General features: G+C 48.7%; 1 protein-coding gene across 1 annotated transcript; it reads left to right on the forward strand.

The window, feature by feature from the left end:
• The first annotated feature begins 775 nt into the window (after positions 1 to 775).
• On the forward strand, positions 776 to 21373 carry LOC135815484 (uncharacterized). Its single transcript, XM_065328790.1, has 14 exons — positions 776 to 1118; positions 6173 to 6246; positions 7060 to 7158; positions 14927 to 15744; positions 16078 to 16135; positions 16726 to 16775; positions 17090 to 17255; positions 17895 to 17965; positions 18618 to 18686; positions 18887 to 19184; positions 19587 to 19687; positions 20034 to 20177; positions 20283 to 20350; positions 20751 to 21373. The coding sequence occupies exons 1-14, from the start codon at positions 1069 to 1071 to the stop codon at positions 20908 to 20910; spliced, it is 2226 nt and encodes a 741-aa protein (XP_065184862.1). The 5' UTR covers positions 776 to 1068; the 3' UTR covers positions 20911 to 21373.
• Positions 21374 to 21865: the final 492 nt, after the last annotated feature.

Here is a 21865-nt window from a genome sequence, read left to right on the forward strand (position 1 = left end):
TCATTCTATTCTGATCTCTCTCTCTCTCTCTCTCTCTCTCTCTCTCTCTCTCTCTCTCTCTCTCTCTCTCTCTCTCTCTCTATTCTGATCTCTCTCTCTCTCTCTCTCTCTCTCTCTCTCTCTCTGTCTCTCTCTCTCTCTCTCTCTCTCTCTCTCTCTCTCTCTCTCTCTCTCTCTCTCTCTCTCTCTCTCTCACCAGTTAGTAATAGCAGCAGGGAATGGATTAGTAGTAATCATGGAATAGTTTTTAGACATGTTGATGTAGATCTACTTGAGAACAGCTAACAAGTTTATCCACAAAGCGTGAAGCCACGAAGTAAGAACCCAAACAAAAAGACAACCCAAATATTAATTCGGCAATGAATAGACTCGTACTGACTACTGGCGCTACTCCTTGCCGTAGGTTAGTACCGACGCGGTACTAGACAGGAGCTACACTGCATAGGCGGGAGTTATTAGGTTATTTTATCATCAAGAGTACATAAACCTGTGTGTGTACTCTTGTTATCATGGTGACTCTGCTAGCCTAGGCGAGTTCTGTTGCCAAGGGGAGTTACTAAGGAAGTAGCAAGAGTTCATGTACTCTTGGAAGTAGTAATTATTACTGTTACCATGGTTACTAAGTAACAATAGTTACAGTAAGTATTAGTTAGGTCCAACAGTCCAAGGCAAGAGTCGAGACTCAGTTGGACTTGGACTTGGAGTCAGGCAAGAGTACAAATTACAATTATGTCATGATGGTCTACCATGACTGTCGTTTTGTGAATGACGATAGGATTAGGGGCGAATGAACTGCCAATGAAATCTGCAATGTTTCTCAAGCGTTCTCCAAAATGACGATGAAACACTGCACGAGCCGCGGACAGTGTGTGTCAGTTGATATCGGTGTGCTGAGGACGTAACAATAATTATTGTGAAGCGTGTTGTAGCGAACTGGTCGACAGAGTTGAGTGCAGTCAGTCAAAATAGTCACATTCTCGTATCAACCTAGCTGCAGTCCGAGTCAATCTCGCTTAGATTTTACAGACCTTCAGTCACGATCACTTCGCGGTCTCAGATTTAGCGAATATGAACGGCCATGAAGCGAATAGCAAACGACGGCGGGACCTGAGCAAAAGGTACGGAACTGATCACTTCAATAATTCAATCAATCGACTAAAGTATACGACTGTTCAATGCATGTACATTATCCATATAAAAATCGCTCTGTGAGCGGTTCTGAAAAACCTTTACTGGTACTGCCCCGTCGTAAAAGTAAGAAATTAGAACTGGCCCATTGTCCCCCCAAATGCGAACTGATCCACCTAAATCGCGAATGACGGGACCCGAACGCACCAGTAGCACGAGGTCGGGAGGGCACAGGATCACGGCAATTATCATAGGGTAACACCAGTAGTAGCAGTAGAATTTATTATTTTGATAGGGAAGCCTACCGCTAGTACAGTACATGGCCTATGGTCCGGACCAACGTCCCCATCTGCATCCACAGGTTGGAACCTCGTGCTACTGGTGCGTTCGGGTCCCGTCATTCGCGATTTAGGTGGATCAGTTCGCATTTGGGGGGACAATGGGCCAGTTCTAATTTCTTACTTTTACGACGGGGCAGTACCAGTAAAGGTTTTTCAGAACCGCTCACAGAGCGATTTTTATATGGATAATTTCAGCTCTTTTTCCGTTCCCTCCCCACCCCAACCCCGAAGGTAAACACGATGACCACGCGCGCGATGTACTGTATGTAGCCATGCGACTGCAATAACACACGGATGCATACCAGCCCTCCCCGCCTCGCTACCCCGCACTCAGATACACAAACATGTGTATGCACACGGCACACACACGTGGCCACGCACACATACGCACATGCACACGACACAAACAGGAAATTCTTCATGTATAATGCCATGCAAAGCAGTGGTGCCATGCAAAGCAGTGGCCACCGTACTTGAGGAAGTCAGTTGTGAAACAAAAATAATTCAACTACAGCGTGTAGACAAGCTGACGGCCAAAGCACAACATAGCAAACATGACATTTGCCCAAGGATTGCAGTTTGCAGACCATGCCATGGAAGCAGCGAATACAGAATGTAATATCATACAAAGTGACAAGCAAGGACGTGGCCATCATACACCAGAAACTTGCAGAAAGTCACATATCCAACAGATAGAGAAGTGAACAGCAATCTGATACAGCCCACACAGGAAAAAGCGGACCTGATACTCGTCCCAGGATCGCAAGTGGCAAACCCTTTTCAATGCATAACATGCAGGTGTACTTTAGACGCATGAACATCTGACCGTGTCGCCAGCGTACAATGTCATCACATGTTTACCCCACAAGTTACACACATGCACAGTAGAAGCACAATGAAAGCAATGGAAAAGTACGATGTGGTTGCTGAAGCATCTTCACACTTCAAATTCAGACTTCAGTGTGGTCGTCACGGGATGATATACCTGCAAGATACAAGTGATGAAGAAAGAAAGCAGAAGGTCGTGAGGTAGGCTATGAGACACCACAAACGGTTCACCTACATGTCTGTTCAGGGCTAGTGCACTCACACGGAGAATTGTCATAATCGAGCATTTCCCAAACTGAGAAGTGCAATGAAATCCACTTGCATGCACAGGAGCAATTTTGCAATATTATGATGCGCAATTCGACACGATCTGCGATGCTGCGTGCGATGTGCCCTGCTGTCATGATAGTGACAGTCACCGCGGTATGTTTTGTCAACGTCGCCCGTGCACTCTTCTGTCAAGTCCAAAGTGCTCACATACTTGGCAATGTTTTTGCAGTGATTAACTTTTATCCTAGTTATGTCACGGGTAACTTTAATGAAGTACCCGCAGGCCGTGTCGATCTGCACATCGTCCACTCTCTCATGTACTTGGCCTGCTTTGTCTGTGTATCCATTTCATGTGCGATCCACAAAATCGACTAGACAGTGGGTGCAATACGCTCTCTACCTGAAGACGTTCTTCTGGCGACATCTCGCCATGTACTTGGCCTGGCTTTGTCTGTGTATCCATTTCATGTTCGATCAACAAAATCTCAATGCACTACAGAGACTAGACAGTGGGTGCAATACGCTCTCTATCTGAAGACGTGAACCATTAAATTTTTTGGAAAAGTTATACGTACACCTGAAACGTAATGAAGTACAGGAATAGAGAGAGTGACTACAATACGCTCTCGACCTGATATAGTGATAACGTGAGTACAAGACACTCTCCACCTGATAACGTGTTAGAAGGTAACATGTCTACAGTCCCACCGTACCCTTCCGACACGACTGTAGACCATTAAATTTTTTTGAGAAGTTATACGTACACCTTAAACGTAATGAAGTACAGGAATAGAGAGAGTGACTACAATACGCTCTCGACCTGATAACGTGAGTACAAGACACTCTCCACCTGATAACGTGTTAGTAGAAGGTAACAGGTCTACAGTCCCACCGTACCCTTCATCATTCCTCATTCACCATCGCGCGATACCCTGGCACACACTGGCAACATATCAATGGGGTGCCTTACCGTCGTCTGGAGGAGACGTCTTCGCAGCAATATTTTCCCTCCTGCGCATTCAGTCGCCGACGCGACAGCGTTCACGGGGCCGTTCCAGTTGCGGAAGACATTCGATTCATCGGGCCAATTCAGCAACAGGGCCGTGGACTCACAGGGGGCAGAGGAGAGACATTGTTAGTGGACAAGAAATATGCAGTGGCAAGTGGCGAGTGCCGCATGGATGTCAAGTTGTCATGCACAATTCAGCTATTACTTACGGTCCAGCTAGTCCTGCCATTGCTCGCTCGTCCTGGTTCCTCCTCGTTCGTCTTCCTGCACGTCTGCACTTCTCCTTCCCCACCGTTGGCTTTGCGGTACGGGGGTGCCGGAAGGAATTCCCACCATGTATCCATGTACATGAAGTCCCACCATGACTCTCCATGTACATGTCCACGGCCACGTCAGCAGTTTGTATAGTACCGGAAGGAGTTCCCACGATGTCTCCAAAGGCCTAGAGCGGACGTCTTTGCAGCAATTCTTTTCGCCCTGCGCATTCAGTTCGCCGACGATGTCTCCAAAGGCAAAGGCCTAGACTGGCTAGAGCCTAGTAGAGGGGACGTCTTTGCAGCAATTCTTTTCACCCTACAATGTAGTACCCTGCACATTCACTCCGCCGACACGACAGCGTTTACGGGGCCGTTCCAGGTGCAAAAGGTCCACGTCAGCAGTTCTCAACTATTTCGCGTACGGGATAGTCGCCGCGACAGCGTTTAAGGGGTCGTTCCAGGTGCAAAAGGTATCCATCAATGGCACTTTGCAGTATGGGGTACGGAAAAGGGGCCTCCTCGTTCGACTTCTGCAGTTCTCCTTCCCGTCAGGGGTACCGAAAGGGGCCTCCTCGCAGTTGTCCTTGCCGTCAGGTACTAGGTAGGTCCACGTCATGCAGTTCTCAACTATTTCGCGTACGGGATAGTCGTCTTTGTCGTACGCGACATCGGCGTTTACCGAGTGTCATTGGCACAAAGCAGACCGTTGACGGGGTCACGTGTCAAAAAAGTATCAACAACGTGTCGACTAAGTGTCGACCACGTGTATAGCGGTACACTCAGCGGTACACTAATTCTCGTGCCATTCTCGTGTCACAAAACTGGAACATCGAGTACCAGTATGGAAAGGCTTCAGACAGGAAGCCATTCCAATGTACATGAACTTGTAGACTAAAGTACGAGACTGCATGACTATTGTATGCCTCATTCCAGTATGGATAGGCTAACACTCGCCACTACATGTACAAGTAGTCGGAATTTATACAATGCACATACATGATTGTGTGCGCTCTGTAGTAGGGCGGGAGCAATACAAAGGCCGCAGGTGGGAGCGCGGAAGGACACAAAGAGACCAGGCGTGCCGGCATGGAAACTGATAAGAATGGTAGAGTCAGTTGGGCATCAGTTCAATTATTTATTATTATTATTAGACACAATCTCATAGCATGTGACAAGCATAGCTAATGCAGGGACATAATCCCCTGAGACAAGGGCGTTGAGCCAGCCACGGCAATAGTAAGCTAGGAAAACAAAGCAAATATGAATTAAAGCAGAAAATGAATGGAAAATTACAAAGAAAAACGATTAACGGAAATGATCTGACTTTCCGAGGCGCATGCGAAGATATGGATCAACAGCACAACTGGCTCAAAGAAACTTGCACGTCGCCAGGATACTTGCCGGATATGTCACAATGCCTCACGATTCACCTCTTTGAAGTTTCTTGACTGCCAGTGCAGAACTTGTGCACTTTTTGTATGTAGAGTACTTACCATCATGGTTCTATTGGGTTTTTGTATGTAGAGTACTTACCATCATGGTTCTATTGACATTATAAGATGGAGGAGGTACAGTAAACCTGTCAACACGACCACTGTGATGAGGCAACCACCTGTCCCAGAAGACCACTGTGATGAGGCAACCACCTGTCCCAGAAGACCACTGCAACCAGAACCAAGGGATGCTATTTCCAGTCAAATGGCCCTGGATAAGGAGACCACCTCGGGTAACAGAGACCACATTTTGAAGGTCCCCTGAGCGGTTGTCTTTGACAGGTTTCGCTGTAATAACGTTTTGCTATCAGCAATGCTGTAAATTATGTCAGTCACCAATGTTCCGTTGAACCGGTCTCTGACCTGCTTTTGAAAAAGACAAAAAGATAAATCAACTTGCCAGTATTTCGGCCCAGTGCCACCATCAGGAAAGTGAAGAAACTAAAACAAACATTCCTGATCGGGTGACCCAGGGCCGAAACATTGGTTGACTTTCTTTTTCAAGTGCAGCGCAAAGACCCGTACATACTCATCGAAGCAGACCGTGATAATCACTGATCCTAGGGTACTCCAGTAAAACAATACACACTTGTAAATTTGAAGCAAAGATCTGGCATGCGTGCAGCTTGAATTGATCAAGTGAAAACCACATGCAGAACGCCGTTGTGATATCATCTGTACATATTTTCTGGATGAAATGTGTGCTCTGCGGATCTTTAAAGTTTTAAAAGCAGTGCAACACCCATTTGCCCACAGGTCTGTACGCATGCTGGACATACATGTACTCCATCATTTTGCACTCGGATGTTATCATTCCGGGTTTTGTTCATTCTGTCATGGTTGCAGGCCAGATCATGTTTGGGACGATCTGCCGGTGCCGTCTGACCCCAGCACTGGTCACGATTTGAATGCCACAGCTGGTGAGTGTTAGACATTATGGTCGTAATAAAATTTAAAAACTATGATACCTGACGCACAGTATTACTGGATGTCACACGTGTTTGTTGACGTCCATGCATCGCCTTTTATCCATGCAAACACCCAAACACCAAGACTAGCAACCCAAACAGTACTGTCTACTCACGATAAGTCGCGCACCCTGTGTTGAAGAAAAAAATGCATGACTCATCGCGAGTGCGCGACTTACGCAATAGTATGTATGTATACAACAGTATATGCCGTCAGTATATGCCGTCAGTATATGCCGTCAGTATATGCCGTCAGTATATGCCGTCAGTATATGCCCTCAGTATATGCCCTCAGTATATGCCCTCAGTATATGCCCTCAGTATATGCCCTCAGTATATGCCCTCAGTATATGCCCTCAGTATATGCCCTCAGTATATGCCCTCAGTATATGCCCTCCAAATTGCAAAAGTGCGCGACTTGTCTTGGGTTTATGATTAATTATCATCGGAGAGGCGAAATGTGATTCAGCTCTCCTCTATCAAGAACATTTGGGTGGTATGTTCAATGAAGGCACTAAGGTACCTCACCAGCTTGTACGGAGCAGAGTGTCTTTCTGATTTTCCTTGCCGTGAATGCAGATGAATGCATATTATGGTACCCTGCTGGGGATGTGGGACACAATCATGTTAATATTCCCAGGATGATGATAAATGCCGGGTATGTGTACATCAAAAGCTACCCCCCCCCCCCCCCCCCACCACCACCATACCATGATGAATCAGCTTATAAACTGTCTTATCCTGCTGTCCTTGTCTGGTTCGCAGAGGAAGTTCAGTCATCTATTGAACGAGAGCTGGCCAGCAATGTAGGACTCCGCCATGCAGTCCTAAGCCAAGACAGCCTGGCTGCCCGCAATGGTACTGGTAAGCTTATTTGAAAAGTGCTCATACAGTAGAGTCAGATTACAAAGTGAAGATGATCACGAGTATCTTGTGCTCTATTTGACCCAGCTTCTATGGTGTAGCATGCAGTGTTCATATATCCCTTTCGGGCCTACAAAAATGGTATAGGGCAAGGTTGCAACTTGTATCTCTGACTACGATCCTGCTTTCTCTCGGCGGCAATGCCCTTATAATTGTATCATCCGGGACGTCTGTTTCAGCTGTTGTGACTGAGATCTAGCTGCAAAGTCATTGATACCTGAGAGAGAGAGAGAGAGAGAGAGAGAGAGAGAGAGAGAGAGAGAGAGAGAGAGAGAGAGAGAGAGAGAGAGAGGAGAGGGAGAGGGAGAGAGCCGGTGAGGCTCCGAGTTCAGGTGCTAGCATAGTATACCAAGCTAATAAGCTTGGTATACGAGTATTTTCCCGATCACCATTGTCGCCGCTATTTGCAGACTTGTGAAGTACTTGTATGGGCAGTGATGTAGCCATTGTAAAAAGCCATGCTGAATATGCTGAATAGCTGCTCCTTAAAATTCAATAATGTACATTTCTGGTCGAGTATCCCGTTTGACTGGGCCACCTGAAATTCCGGTGGCACCACCATGCAGTATGGATTCACTATTTCTTTTCAGTCTTGTAATACGCGACCGAGTGACAAGGCAAAACTGGTTCAGTCTCTCCGGCAAAACACAGGTAGTATTCTCAGGGAACAATATTGCACACACGGAACGACAAACGTAGGTGACACAGAATTACTTATAGTATATTGAAAGACTCAATAAGGGAAGGGAAGACGACAGAAACAACGGAGGCAAAGACTCTGCAACAACTGAGCTGGGCAACTGACACACGGATCTATATATATGGTACGAGATTGCCAGTTACAGCTCCGAGCGCTAGCTAGCGAATGAAAGCAAGGGATCTGATGGTGTCAGCAATGCATAGTGCAATACATAGTAATACATAGTGATTTGTGTAGGGGGAAGTCTGTCTACTACGCTACATAGTAATACATAGTGATTTGTGTAGGGGGAAGTCCGTCTACTACACTGCTCCCCCCTCAAATAATTTTCCGTCCTCGGAAAACAAACAAGAACATAATACAGAATTAACGTAGACCTAAACGAGGCTCAAGCAGCAAAATACATCAGCAAGAAAAAGAAAATCATACACAAGCACACAATGGAAACAGAGTGGAGCAGAAAGGCAAGGCAAGTGCGAGTTTGGAACTCATTGTGGGAACACATAGTTGTTCCTGTAACGAACAGGACGACCGGCGTTGCGGTGCAGATGGGCACGCGGACCAGGTGCTGGTGGTGCTGGCTGCAGCAAAACCGGCGGCGGAGGAGGAACAGGTTGGGGTGGGGCATCATCAGCATCAGGCCAGGAGAATAGCGGAACAGGCGGCAGACATGGAGAAGTAGGAGCCAGTGGCGCTTCAGACAGCGGGACATCTGGGCCGGACTGAGAGACTGACGACTTGGCGTTTGAGCGGGCGTGTAGCTTGAGGCGGTTGAAATGTACACGCTTACTGGTGCTGGAGGGTTCGTTGATCAATTGAATGTCGTATGACGTTGGCGGCGACACATGGACAATCCGGTATGGTCCGGTCCACGGTGGCTGGAGTTTGCGACGCATTCCAGGTTCAAGGAGCCACACACTATCACCGACTTGGAATGCAGTGCCACGTTGACGAAGGTCGTAGTGGTCCTTCTGGCTGTGGTGCGCAGCATTATCATTACGACGGGCAGTATCGAAGCTATGGTGGAGGGACTTGGACAGTTGTGTGACATATTCGGCGGGCGACACAAACTCTGTCGGGGGTGACCCATAGACAAGGTCGATAGGCAGACGGAGTTGGCGACCAAACATAAGCTGAGCTGGGGTGAATTGGGTAGAAGAATGCTTGGCTGTACGGTATGCAAGCAGGACGGTTGAAACATACTGATCCCAGAAGGTGGGCAGATCCGCTACATACACTCGCAACGTTGAAACTATGGTGCGGTTGAGGCGTTCCACGAGCCCATCGCCCTGGGGATGATACGCGGTGGTCCGAGTCTTTCGGATATGCATGAGGCGACACAGTTCACTGAAGAGTTCAGACTCAAATTGTGTGCCCTGATCGGTGTGGAGTTGTTCTGGGGCACCAAACCGACAGATCCAGTTCCGAAAGAACACATCCGCAACGGCAGCAGCAGTCATAGTGGGTAGAGGGTACGCTTCAGGCCAACGTGAGAAGTAGTCACTACATACCAGTAGGTAACGGTTGCCATGGCGACTGGTAGGCAGTGGTCCAACGAGATCCATGGCTACGATCTCGTTAGGGAAGCCAGCTCGCATGGACTGCAATGGTGCTCGGCCAGTCGTAGCGCTCTTACGGGACATGCACTCTTGGCAATTAGCTACAAATGTGCGCAAATCAGCTGACATACCTGGCCAGAAGAAACGGCATTTGGCCTTGTCAATGGTCTTTGTAGCACCGAGATGACCACCACTAACATCGGCGTGCACTGCAGCTAAGATATCAGCTTGGAAAGAGAACGGAACAGCTAATTGCAAAACAGAATCAGCCGATGGGTCTGTGCGATACAAAACACCATCACGTAGGGAAAGCAAATGAATTTCAGAAGCATAGCGGCGAACAGCCCGGCTAGAGGCAGTTAATGTGTGTGCAGGGGGAGAATTAAACACATCATGACTAGAATCATGCCAGCCTAACACAATGGACACATCAGGATCCTCTTTTTGCGCAGCAAGCAGCTCAGCAGCAGTAAAGCGCGGCAGCCAGGAGTCAGGTGCAGGTTTCGGTACAGTGGGTACCGGATCACAAGCAGGAGCAGGAGCTGCTGGTGCGGCTGGTGACGACTGGTCAGGCGGTGACTGACGGGTAGTGGCGGCAACAGACTCAGGAGGACGGCGAGACAGAGCATCGGCATTGCAATGTTGACGGCCAGGGCGATGAATAACCGTGAACTCGAGTTCAGCAAGTTGTTCTAACCAACGGGCACGACGACCGCGTGGTTCCTTGAGCGAATGGAGCCATTTGAGAGCAGCATGATCAGTGCGCACAACAAATGCTCGACCAACGAGGTAGTAGCGGAACACATCAGCGAAGTGAACAAATGCAAGGAGTTCCTTCTCTGTAGTGGAGTAGTTACGTTGGGCGGTGTTGAGAATAGCACTACCGTAGGAAATCACACACTCATGGCCATCTTGTACCTGAGAGAGCACACCGCCCATACCAAAATCACTGGCATCAACATCAAGGATGAAGGGAGCGGCGGCAGACGTGTAGTCAGGCTGAGCAAGCACAGGCGCAGATGAGAGGCGTTTTTTTAGTACACAGAAAGCAGCCTGACAAGCAGGACCCCAGGAAAACTTCGCATTTTTCTTAGTGAGTGCGGCCAGTGGGGCGGCAGCTTGCGCGAAGTGCGGAACAAATTTCCGGTAATACCCAGCGAGGCCGAGAAAACCACGCACTTCACGAACGGATGTCGGCGTACGCCAGTGAACAATATCGTGAACCTTCGAAGCTGAGGTGTGAAGGCCATCGGCACTGATGTCCACACCAAGGAACTTAGTGCGGGGCTGCAGGAAAGCGCATTTCTCAAGCCGAAGCTTGAGATTGTACCGACGAAGACACGTGAAAACGGACCGGAGGCCATCCAAGCCAAGACTAACAGTGGCTGACCCAAGGCCAATGTCATCAAAAAACACACGGCAGACGGGATCAGGACTGGTAAGGAGATTATTGAGGATCGTTTGCATCAAGCGCTGAAATGTGGCAGGCCCATTGCAGCAACCCATAGGAAGAACCGTGAACTCGTACAACCCAAGGGGCGTCACGAAGGCTGTTTTAGCTTGGTCTTGAGGGTGGATTGCGATTTGCCAGTAGCCACTAGCAAGGTCAAGTGTCGAGAATACCTTAGAGCCAGAGAACGCGTCTAGGGTATCGTCGACCCGAGGAAGAGGATAAGCATCAGCTGTGGTGATCTTGTTGAGCCGGCGATAGTCAACACAGAGACGCAGAGAGCCATCTTTCTTAGGCACGAGGACAACAGGCGAAGCCCACGGGCTCGCAGAGGGAATAATGACACCTTTCTGCAGAAGGTCATTGATAATATTCTGGAGCTGCTCACGATGACGGAATGGAACACGGTAAGGTTGTTGTTTAATAGGCGAATGATCACCTGTGTCTATCTTATGTGGCGCAAGATCACAGTACCCATGGTCGTCGGGATGAAGAGCAAATACATCGTGGTACTGCAGGAGAAGGTCACGCAAGGTAGAACGGTCCGTTGGTGACAGGTGACAACAATTCTTTTCGATATACGCATCAATCTTCTCTACTGGTACAGGCGGCGGCGGCATGAACGGCGAATCATCAACAGCAGCACAAGTGTCAGCACACTCAGGGACAGGTTCACATACAGCAATATGAGTATTTGCATGCAAGGTAATCTGGGTGGTACCACGGTTAACCACATTGATAACCAAGTTATCCGGGGACGTGACAGACGTTCCGACATCCAATGTCGGGTGTTTCTCTGAGAACGAATCAAGGGGCTCGATTAGATACGAAGTATCAGCAGCAGGAGAGCCAGCAGCACATACCGACGGGGCAACCGGAAGAATAACTTCATGACAGGGCGGAACTGAAACAGACTGTGTGATGCACACACGGAACGAGGAAGCAACACGAGACACCAGAGATTCAACAGCATTGGCAGCAGCAGCAGGCGGAGCAGCAGCAGCAAGCACGGAGGCAGGGACGGCAGCAGGTACGGAGGCAGCGACGGCAGCAGGAACAGTCGGAGCACTCAGGTCGGGCACGACAGTCGTAACATGGGCTGGTGTGGGCGCGGCAGCAACAGCAGCAGAAAGCGAACGCACACGGGGAAGGGGTACAAGCGGCAATTTAACATCATCCAGGACCAACTGAGCCCGGGAGAAATCAAGCAGGACATTGTGCTGCTGTAGGAAGTCAGCACCGAGGATTACATCAGACGTGATATCAGCAGCAACGATAAAATTCTGAACAGCTACGAACGAGGGTGTACAAACAGAGAGGGACACGGTACCCGTAGTGGAGAGGGGACGGCCCGTCACACCAGACACAACAGGAGCAGCAGACACAGGGACAGAGGAGGTCGTGCACAGACTACGCCACAATGCAGTAGACACAAGGGAAACACTAGACCCAGTGCCAACTAGAGCATGGCATTTCGTCTCTTGGAGACTAACCGCAACATAGACAGACGGAGAAACTGCAGAAGACGACTGAACATGCGTAACAGGACACACAGTCACAGGTGCAGACGTAGGGCAACGCACATCAACAGTACAATAACAGGGACGACATTCACAACCAGTACAAGTCGGCACAGTCGAGCTAGGAACACTAGTATCGAAGACTGGAGCTTGCCGAGCAGCACCAGTCAATAGCGGTTTCCCGACGGACGACCCCCACGCGTCGAGTGGGGACAATCACGACGGAAGTGGGACTGATCGCCACACGTGAAGCACCCGCGATCACGCGCGCCATCGTAAAGTCCGCGGCCTGTGCCGTTGTACGGAGGCGGGTTACGATTCGAGCTGCCAGGAAATCGAGTTGGGCCCGACATGGGCGCGCTTCGAGGGAAGACGCTGTGACCACGGCCGCGTGGAGCTCGAGTGTCGTCACTATACGCCCGTGGCGACGGAGCGGAGGTTGCGGAGAAGACCTGTAGATCAGCTAGCTGGTCCGAAATTTTGCTCAACAACGATAGTACGAGCGGGTCGGTGGAGCTCGAAGTCGAACTCGGAGCTACGTGGGCCACGGTGGCACTGGACGTAGGAGTCGGATCCGCGAGTGGACCTACGGAGTGTGCCTGAGGCATAGAGGCGGTCAGGGCAGCGCAGGCTGGTGTAGGAACTGGAAGACTGCGGCGATTCTCGACCTCTAAGATCGCTGCAACTTCGTACGCCCGTCGAACGGCGGCATCGAGGGCTGCAGGGCTGGATGTCCTGATGTGCAAGCGCAGGTCACTATTGACCTGGCCGTCAATAAATTGATTGAGCGTCAGGCGATCTAACAGCGGACCCTGTTGACCTGGAAAGGCGCGTGCCGCAAGGCGCTGAAGAGCTGCGGCGAACTCGGCCTGGGACTCAGTGGATCGTTTCAGGCGAGCTCGAAACTCGGCCTCAAGGAGGCGACTTTGCTGTGGCGGTGCGAACCGTAGCCCTAATTCGGTGCACATTTCTACATACGTATACTGCGGGTGTGCCGCCAGAATGGTCTGGTAAGTTGTAAAAGCACTCTCCTTGAAACAACAAGGTAAAAACTGCAGCCTTTCCGCATCCCGGTACCCATTTACCACGCACGCTGCGTCGAACCTGGCGATGAAGCAGTGCCAATCGTCTTGGCTGGCACCCCCAAACGTCGGCGGTACAACTACCGGCCGAGCAAGTGGTGCCTGTCGAGGAGCCGGAACCTGACCCGGAGCCAGAGCTGGTGCAGCGGGAGCAGCAGCGGCAGCGGCAGCAGCAGCTTGAGGATTCTGTGCCATTTTCGGTGTCTTGTATAAGGATAACAAACAAACAAGTAGGCCTATAGGACTTCGCAAGCAACACGGGACGCGTTTGAGGACTAAGCCTACGCTATAGCAACAGTTCAAGTACGGCGAGCAGTGCAAGAAAAACTGGCAACGAAGAGCTAGCTTACTTAGGGGGCAAGACTACGAATAGATCCAACAAAGTAAGCCTAGAAAATACTAGCACTACAAAAATGTAAATATTAAAATCGTAAGTTGGCACGGAACAAAGTTACTCAGCTTGAGTTGAGACGAGAACGGCAACGGCAACGTTCACTGCACGGCGAAATAACGAGGCGTGGTCCGGAATACTGCGACTGACGAACGCAGAGCTAACACCGCTGCCACCAAATGTAATACGCGACCGAGTGACAAGGCAAAACTGGTTCAGTCTCTCCGGCAAAACACAGGTAGTATTCTCAGGGAACAATATTGCACACACGGAACGACAAACGTAGGTGACACAGAATTACTTATAGTATATTGAAAGACTCAATAAGGGAAGGGAAGACGACAGAAACAACGGAGGCAAAGACTCTGCAACAACTGAGCTGGGCAACTGACACACGGATCTATATATATGGTACGAGATTGCCAGTTACAGCTCCGAGCGCTAGCTAGCGAATGAAAGCAAGGGATCTGATGGTGTCAGCAATGCATAGTGCAATAGGGCTTGAAAGTGCTACGTCACAGCATAGCAACAATTTCAAAAATTCAAAAATTGGATCCACTTGGATCCAGTTTTTGTATGGATCCAAGCACATTTCAAGCCGTCTTACTCACAGCAAGGTGATGTTACCAGTGAAACTGACTGATTTGGCTACTGGGGGCGGGGTTACAACTGGTGTCGAAGTAAAAATCACCCCTGCATACGACATGAGTGGGTTGCTATGCACCCACATACTGAGGCAATAGCAAAGTCACACCTTAGTGGATCCAAAATAAAAATCTGATGTCAACTTAGTACTCCCTGGCCGTTTTTGACGTCATCACTTTCAAGCCCTATACATAGTAATACATAGTGATTTGTGTAGGGGGAAGTCTGTCTACTACGCTACATAGTAATACATAGTGATTTGTGTAGGGGGAAGTCCGTCTACTACAAGTCTGAATTGCACACAGACCATAAGATGAGGTTTATATCAACTGTGAGCCTGTAATCTGTGTTTGTTCTTCAGGCCCACCAGCCATGGAGATTCCAAGCATGTTTATTGCAACAAGAACATCACAATCTAGAGATCAGTACTTTCTTCCGATGGCAAGGACAGCGTCCAAAGTAAGCCACTCTTCACAGCCTGGTAGTAATCATGGTACGTCCAAGCCTCAGACCTCCACGCTGCCACCGCTCAAGAAAGCAAGCGGAACATCCCGTGCGAGCGGCAGAGATCAGAGTCAGTACACTGCGGAGCGCCCGTCACGTCAGACATCCGACAGACAACGTGACTATGCCATGGCCGATGTCGACGGTCACTCTACGCTGACTGCTGCCAGGAGCGATGGCAGAGCCCTACACGGCACACGGCAAGCAATCCAGCGCACGCTGACACCCATCGCCGATCGCCGTCCACCTTCAGCCTCGAGGAGTCACTCTAGCCACAATACTGACGTATTGACAAGCAGGTCTTCAAGTCGAAATGAGAACAGAGGCAATACCAATAGTGAAAGTCGGGTGATGGATAGTACGGCCTCCGGAACAAGGAATAAAGCATCCAGTAGTGTCCCATCTCTCGGTTACACACGGCCGGTGAACAGTAATGCAAAGAAGGTACAGGAGAACAGGCCTAAGTCTGAGACTGGGACATATAATCCTGCCCTGCTCTACCCCAGTAAAAGTACTCCAGTATTCAACTGCTATCCCAACAAATCCGCCAAATCCAGTAGTGTCTTTGACACGCCAGAATATCGAGCTCTGAAGCTGGCATTGGAGGCAAAGAACAAGGAAGTGGAGTCGTTGAGGGTCCGCTGCTCGCAACTGAATAGTCAATGCAATGAGCTGGTAGGTGCTTTCTACATTGTCTTTCTTTCGGTGTGTGTGTGCGTGCGCGTGTTTGTGTGTGTGTTTGTGTGTGCGCTTGTGTGTGTGTGTGTGTGTGTGTGTGTGTGTGTGTGTGTATGTGTGTGTGTGTGTGTGGTGTGTGTGTGCGTGCGTGCGTGTTGAGCCACAACAACAAAGCACCTGATCTTTTGTACTCAACCAAGTTCTTGTAACAACAGGTAGCAGCGAGTGATATTTCCGGCTCTCCTTGTCATTGTTCTGAACCTCTCGTTCTATGTGGAGCTAGCTACTAGCATGATGCGTTATCATCTGCTGCTCCTCCTGTTTTCACAGATAGATATAAACACACATCTTGTGAGATCCTTTGGAGATGCAAGGCAAGGATCAGGAGGTGAGCTCAAGTTGATTGAAGTCCAGCCAAAGCCTCCGGGAGTGTTGGAGATGTTTGAGATTTGGAATGTGTGGCGAGTACACTCTCAGTATCACTGCAGGCGTGTAGCTCGCATGGGGCACGGGAAGGGGGGGGGGGGGGAGGGGGGGGGGCAACGTGCACTCCCTAAAAAGTTCGACCGAGGTTCAGCATGCACAATGACCATGATGGCATGCACCGGCAATCCTACACGTGTAATACAGATGATACAATACTTTGGTGAAGCGCCCGTGCCCCCCCCCCCCTATGAAGGGTACCCGGCACCCTGGTCATTTGATCTGGCCTTGCCCTAGGGTCACATGACTTAACACTGTACATGGATCAAACGACCTAGCATTGTACGTGGATCACGTGACCTAGCTTTGCCCACTTCCATGCCCAGACCTCACTTTAGCTAGCATTGCGGGCCATGGATCACATGACCTGTAACATGAAACATGGATCATCACATGACCTAGCATTTTCCATAATGGGCCCTACACGGATCACATTATATCGCGGCTGCTGACATGTTTGGTGCTTTCCTCATTTGTCCTGTACTACATGTACAGCTGGAGCTGAGGAAAACCTGAGAAGGGTTGCAGGACAAGACCCTGATAGGGTATGACATGAATGTGCTGCTGTTTGCTTGACATGCTTGCAGAAGTCCCTAAGAGTTGGTATCAGGGATGTAGCTGATGGATTGCGTTCTCACGACTCAATTGTAGTGTATCTCAAGCTCGAGAATCAGACTATGCGCTGTTGCATGTCATGGTGTCATGCTACCATGGTTACGGGACAAAGCCGGTAGCCAATGGTAACAGCCACACAGTGTAAGACAAGCTTCTAGGTTTGGGGCAAAAACTGTGTTTTGCTACTTTCCATCTACGAGCTACGATCAACATGTTTGATTTCTGTTGCGTTGCCACGGGCTAGGTGAAGGGGAAATCACACAACAAGGCAGCATCTATAGCTATATTGAGTGATGCTAGCATCAACGCTGGCGGTGACAGTCTACCTTCTGATGATGATGATGATGAAACTGATGCAGCCGAAATTGGTGATGCCGGTGCTACAATATTTGGTGATGTGTGGATGCCAGGTAAGGCTATGGATACCTGCAGGTATTTCACATGACTAGACTGCCTCTTTCCGTATAGACGTCATCGCACCTCGATCCATGCCATGATATAAACATACTGAACGGCTCAAGTCAGAACTGTGTCCTTTCCTGTTGTTTTTCCTTATCAATTGTGGCTGAGAAGTATGAGAAAGACTCAGTGGTGATCCTTAGATTTTCAACCCAATAATATACATACATGTATACCTTAGGCTGCGATGATGATCAACCTTAGCAGCTGTTGCTAGCCTACAGAGGATGCCTATAAACAGGTCCGCATAAGGACATAGTAGAGAAATTACAGTAAATTATACTTGGCAAAATGGTGGTAAATACACGCCTACCCACACAACACTCTCTAAGCTGGCGTGTGCTGGCAAAGAGCCGTTTACAGTTCTATGTGCTTCTGGAAATACAGGTTTCATTCACATTCTACAGTGGATGTGCCTTGCGTGGGGGCCACGTCGTAGCAGTTGCCATCTAGTGCATCCAAGCTTGTTACAGAGTGTAGTCCGATCACCTGTTGCAATTTAGTGCTATGCATACTTCGAAGTAGTTGATGTAGAGTCAGGCGTTCATGCTCTATCAATGCTTATGTTTTCACCATTCTCCACCATGCAGACCTTTCGTACCTGCCCACGTCACCGCAACCCCTCGATGTCGACTTTGACGGCATAGTTCGAGCTGTTTGGGTAGGTGATTGCCATATAAGTATCTTATCTTACTATGTCGTAGGCCTGTGTTGCGGGCGGGGACCGTACGTGAGGTGGGGGTGGGGGGTGGTCACTATGCTGACCTACAACCATTCTTTCATCTCCTGCAATCAGTTGGCTAGTCTTCTGTTGTGATAGGTACATAGGTCTGATTGTTCCCACCACACGTTCGGCATGAGGGTCTGTTTGATCTGGTCGGTATTAAATGCATGGAATGGCATTGCTCGATTATGCACATGAATCATGATATCCAAGGTCTATACGCCGGCTCGAAGTCGTGATGATAAGGAGTTAGTGAGAGGTCCAAGTGACTTGTGCTGGTACACTGTGTGATTGTCGGTTTCAAAATTAGTGATGCACGGCCAAGTGCTGTCAGGAATGAAGGGTCGTTGGTTACTGGTATGGCTGGCACCTCCGAGTCCAGCGGTCGTGCGTCATCACGTACAACTTGATACAAGACCTGCACTGCACATCTGGGCTTTTGTATATCGGAAAAAACTTACTTGTTGCTTCCGGTGCAAGTTCCGGACTAGAACATTTATTTTAGAACTTGCAGTACAGGCATATCTGTGTGCACATGGATACGGGCCATATTGATTGGATTGCTCTGCTCTTGTCGTGCTGCTGTCAGGCTATCAACATGCAAGTGCCGGAGAAGATGATTCGCCGTAACTTCCACGAAAATCAAGCCAAATTCAGGGTGAGGACCATTGTTGGCAGTACGCAGCGTAAACTGGGCAACACAGCGGTAAATTCACCCATATTGTTGACCAGTGCGGTGCCAGTGTTTTTTCTTGTACCTCCACTGTACAACACAGAAGAAGATCTGTTGCCATTTAACTCAATCTGATTGAACCCAAATAGCCTGTGATTTTCCTATTCTTTAATATGTTGTTTAAGGCTCCGGATGTGGTTGACATGGTAATTTTCAAGAATGGATTCATCCTCAACAACAGATTCCACGCGTACGAGAGTCGAGGTGGCAGCCGTATTATCAAGAACCTGGGTGAAAGAGAGTGGCCGGAGGACCTGATAGCACAGTACCCAGCAGGCGGCAAGATTGCCCTGTCCGACCAGCGTGACCTGCTATACGACCAGTATCAGACCCCGGTATTCCCTGGGGTTGGCATCAAGACGGGCAAGCCAGACTGGGTTACCGGTGAACAGGCGTTGAGTCAGAATCACGGTGATAGGCCAGGTGAGAATTTTCAAATGGTTGGATTTTCGCGTGGTAACCTGAATTCAAGTCACCAGGCAACACACTGTGTGTTTCCGAGGCTCGTGTAACATTTGGTGTTGAGAATTGTCACGGCTAGTTGCTACAGTGCTTGCATGTACCCTAATACATGCAATTGAATCCCACCAATTCACTCTACCGGTATGTCAACTTTACATGCTCTGCGGCTTCACGCCATTGACTTACCATCTACATGTACCTGTCTGTGTAGTAGTAGTAAAGGTTCTTGTGGTAGCGTGTTAGACAAGTCGACGGCATGACTTAACCATACTCATGCATTTTTCAATTCCGTAGTAAGTCTACTGTTTTAGTCACAGGAGAAGTAACGATTTGCTTGAATATTTTGTTTTGTGCATTATTCAGAGCCGGAGAGAACCCTTCCACGTAATCCGATGCAGAAGATGACTGTGAAGGATGGACAGCTCCACGTTGAAAACCCCACGGGCTTTGATAAGCTCCGTACAGTAAGCAAATTGAGATTGAGAGAGAGAGAGAGCCGGCAGAGCCGAGAGAGAGAGCCTGAGAGAGAGAGAGAGAGAGAGAGAGAGACGGGAGAGGAGAGGAAGAGTGGAGTGCTACTCAATTTCAAGAGGTGCACCAACAATGAGGACCATATTTATATGCAATACTATTTTTCGCAGTAGTTATGAGTTATGACTCACACGCAGTGGGAAGCTGCTACTCAGCCACATGAGTAGTGCACATTCTTCTTTCCTCCTTTCTTCTGCACATACTCTCTCTTTCTCTCTTTCTCATGGAGATAGGTAACTGATCACTTATTATTTTATTTTTACATTCATTGCTGTGTAGATGACGGTGACTGCAGCAGCACGTCCAATCAGTACGGAGGTTATTTCGACAGACTGCACACGGTCAGGATTGTCCAGTAGCAAGCAATGCGAGCCATCAAAGGATTTCATCAGCCTTCGAATTCAATCTGAAGACGGCATGAAAGTACGTACAACGCCACCACCAAGGTGATATCCTAACGACAAGTAGCACAGCACACTGACAAAGAGGAGTGTTCTTTTTGTGGATGTGTGCGTTCCCTCGCTGCAGATGTACCTGTTGAAGATGCTTCCTACAGAAACTATTGGTCGCCTGCGTTTCTACATCAACATGCACAGGTAGGTTGCAACGGATTGCGAAATGTTGTCGTGCTCTCAATTGACTGGACATACATGTGCAGGATGCCTAATTGACTTGCACATCCTTGGGTATATTGTGCTAATACTATGGCATTGCATAGAACACATAGCATTACGGTTGTTCATTCGTCCATGTTGGATGCATGCAGCACCACACATTTACAGTACCTCGGTGAATGGCAGGGAGTAGTAAAATACTTTCAACTGATTATTTTAGTAATTTTACTACTCCCTGGTGAATGGGGTCAAAGAATAGTGGTGTTGTTGGTGGTGCTGGGGATTGGGACTGATACTGTAATAGGCAGCACATGGCACGAAGCAATTTAGAATGCGAAGATGAAACTTGCATCCATTGGATTGCGTGCTGTGTGCTGTCCAGGAAAAACGAGTCAATCACCTATCGCATCCTATCGAGCGTAAGCAGGACGTATTTCAGCGACGACGGCGCAACACTGGTCAAGTGTGGCCTCAGCCCAGCTGCTAAGCTGTTCCTTGTGCCCAATGCCATTGCATTGGCAGTATCCCGAGAGAGAAAGTGACGAGGCTGCCGATCTGATGAGAAGTGTGTGTGGGATCACACCACCCAGCACGTGTACTAGTACTTGTATATAGGACACTGTGCTGAACACTGCATGTTCCGGTACGATGAAAGTGTCATCCATGTGACTTGGATCATGCTCAGATTTTCATCATAATTATGATATAATTATTATTACAGGACAAACAGGCATAATGAAAAATCAACACGAATACTCACCATTCTGACGTATCCCCCCCCCCCCCCCGAGTTACATGTCCAGTTTTTAACTTGTTAGCTCTTTAAAATTTTGTATTTACGCTAATAAAATCCGTTTCGACATCAATAACACAGCACCGTTTGATTACTAGTACTGAAGTACCTGAGAGAGTACTGTTGGATCACCTGAATGAGTACTGTTTGAGCACATGAAAGAGTACTGTTGGATCACCTGAATGAGTACTGCTTGAGCACACAGAAAGAGTACTGTTTGATCACCTGAAAGCAGGGAGTCATACTCAAACCGTGGTTTGGGTACGGCTCCCTGCCTGAAAGAATACTCCCGGGCTTTGTAAGCCAGATGCATTATTTGATCCACATTCTTGTGCAGCGTTTCTGAGCGAGCTGCATGTAGCGCGAATTTCCGGCCTACTTGCAGCAAGAGTACAAAAGTCTCCACATTTTCGGCGTGTTTCAGCCTCCATCGGACAAAATCGTTTTCGGCCGCATTAACCAGTACAGCTCCTGCCGCTATGCACTGTCATACTGCATCATGAAGTTAAAAAAATCAGCTGCAAATAATTTTAAGCCTTAAGGCGTCAAGCCGAAAATAAATATGCGCCGAGTATTTGTTGATTTACAGTTATAGTAGCAAGTTAGGTTGTGGCTCGCTGGAAGTTTCGTCAGTGATTTCCAAAACTACTGTTATGGACATGGACATCCGGTCGCACGTCTAGCGGCCCCAGGTCGCTAGCCAT

The sequence above is a fragment of the Sycon ciliatum genome, chromosome 4 (genome assembly GCF_964019385.1).
Source record: "Sycon ciliatum chromosome 4, ocSycCili1.1, whole genome shotgun sequence".
Taxonomy (NCBI): domain Eukaryota; kingdom Metazoa; phylum Porifera; class Calcarea; order Leucosolenida; family Sycettidae; genus Sycon; species Sycon ciliatum.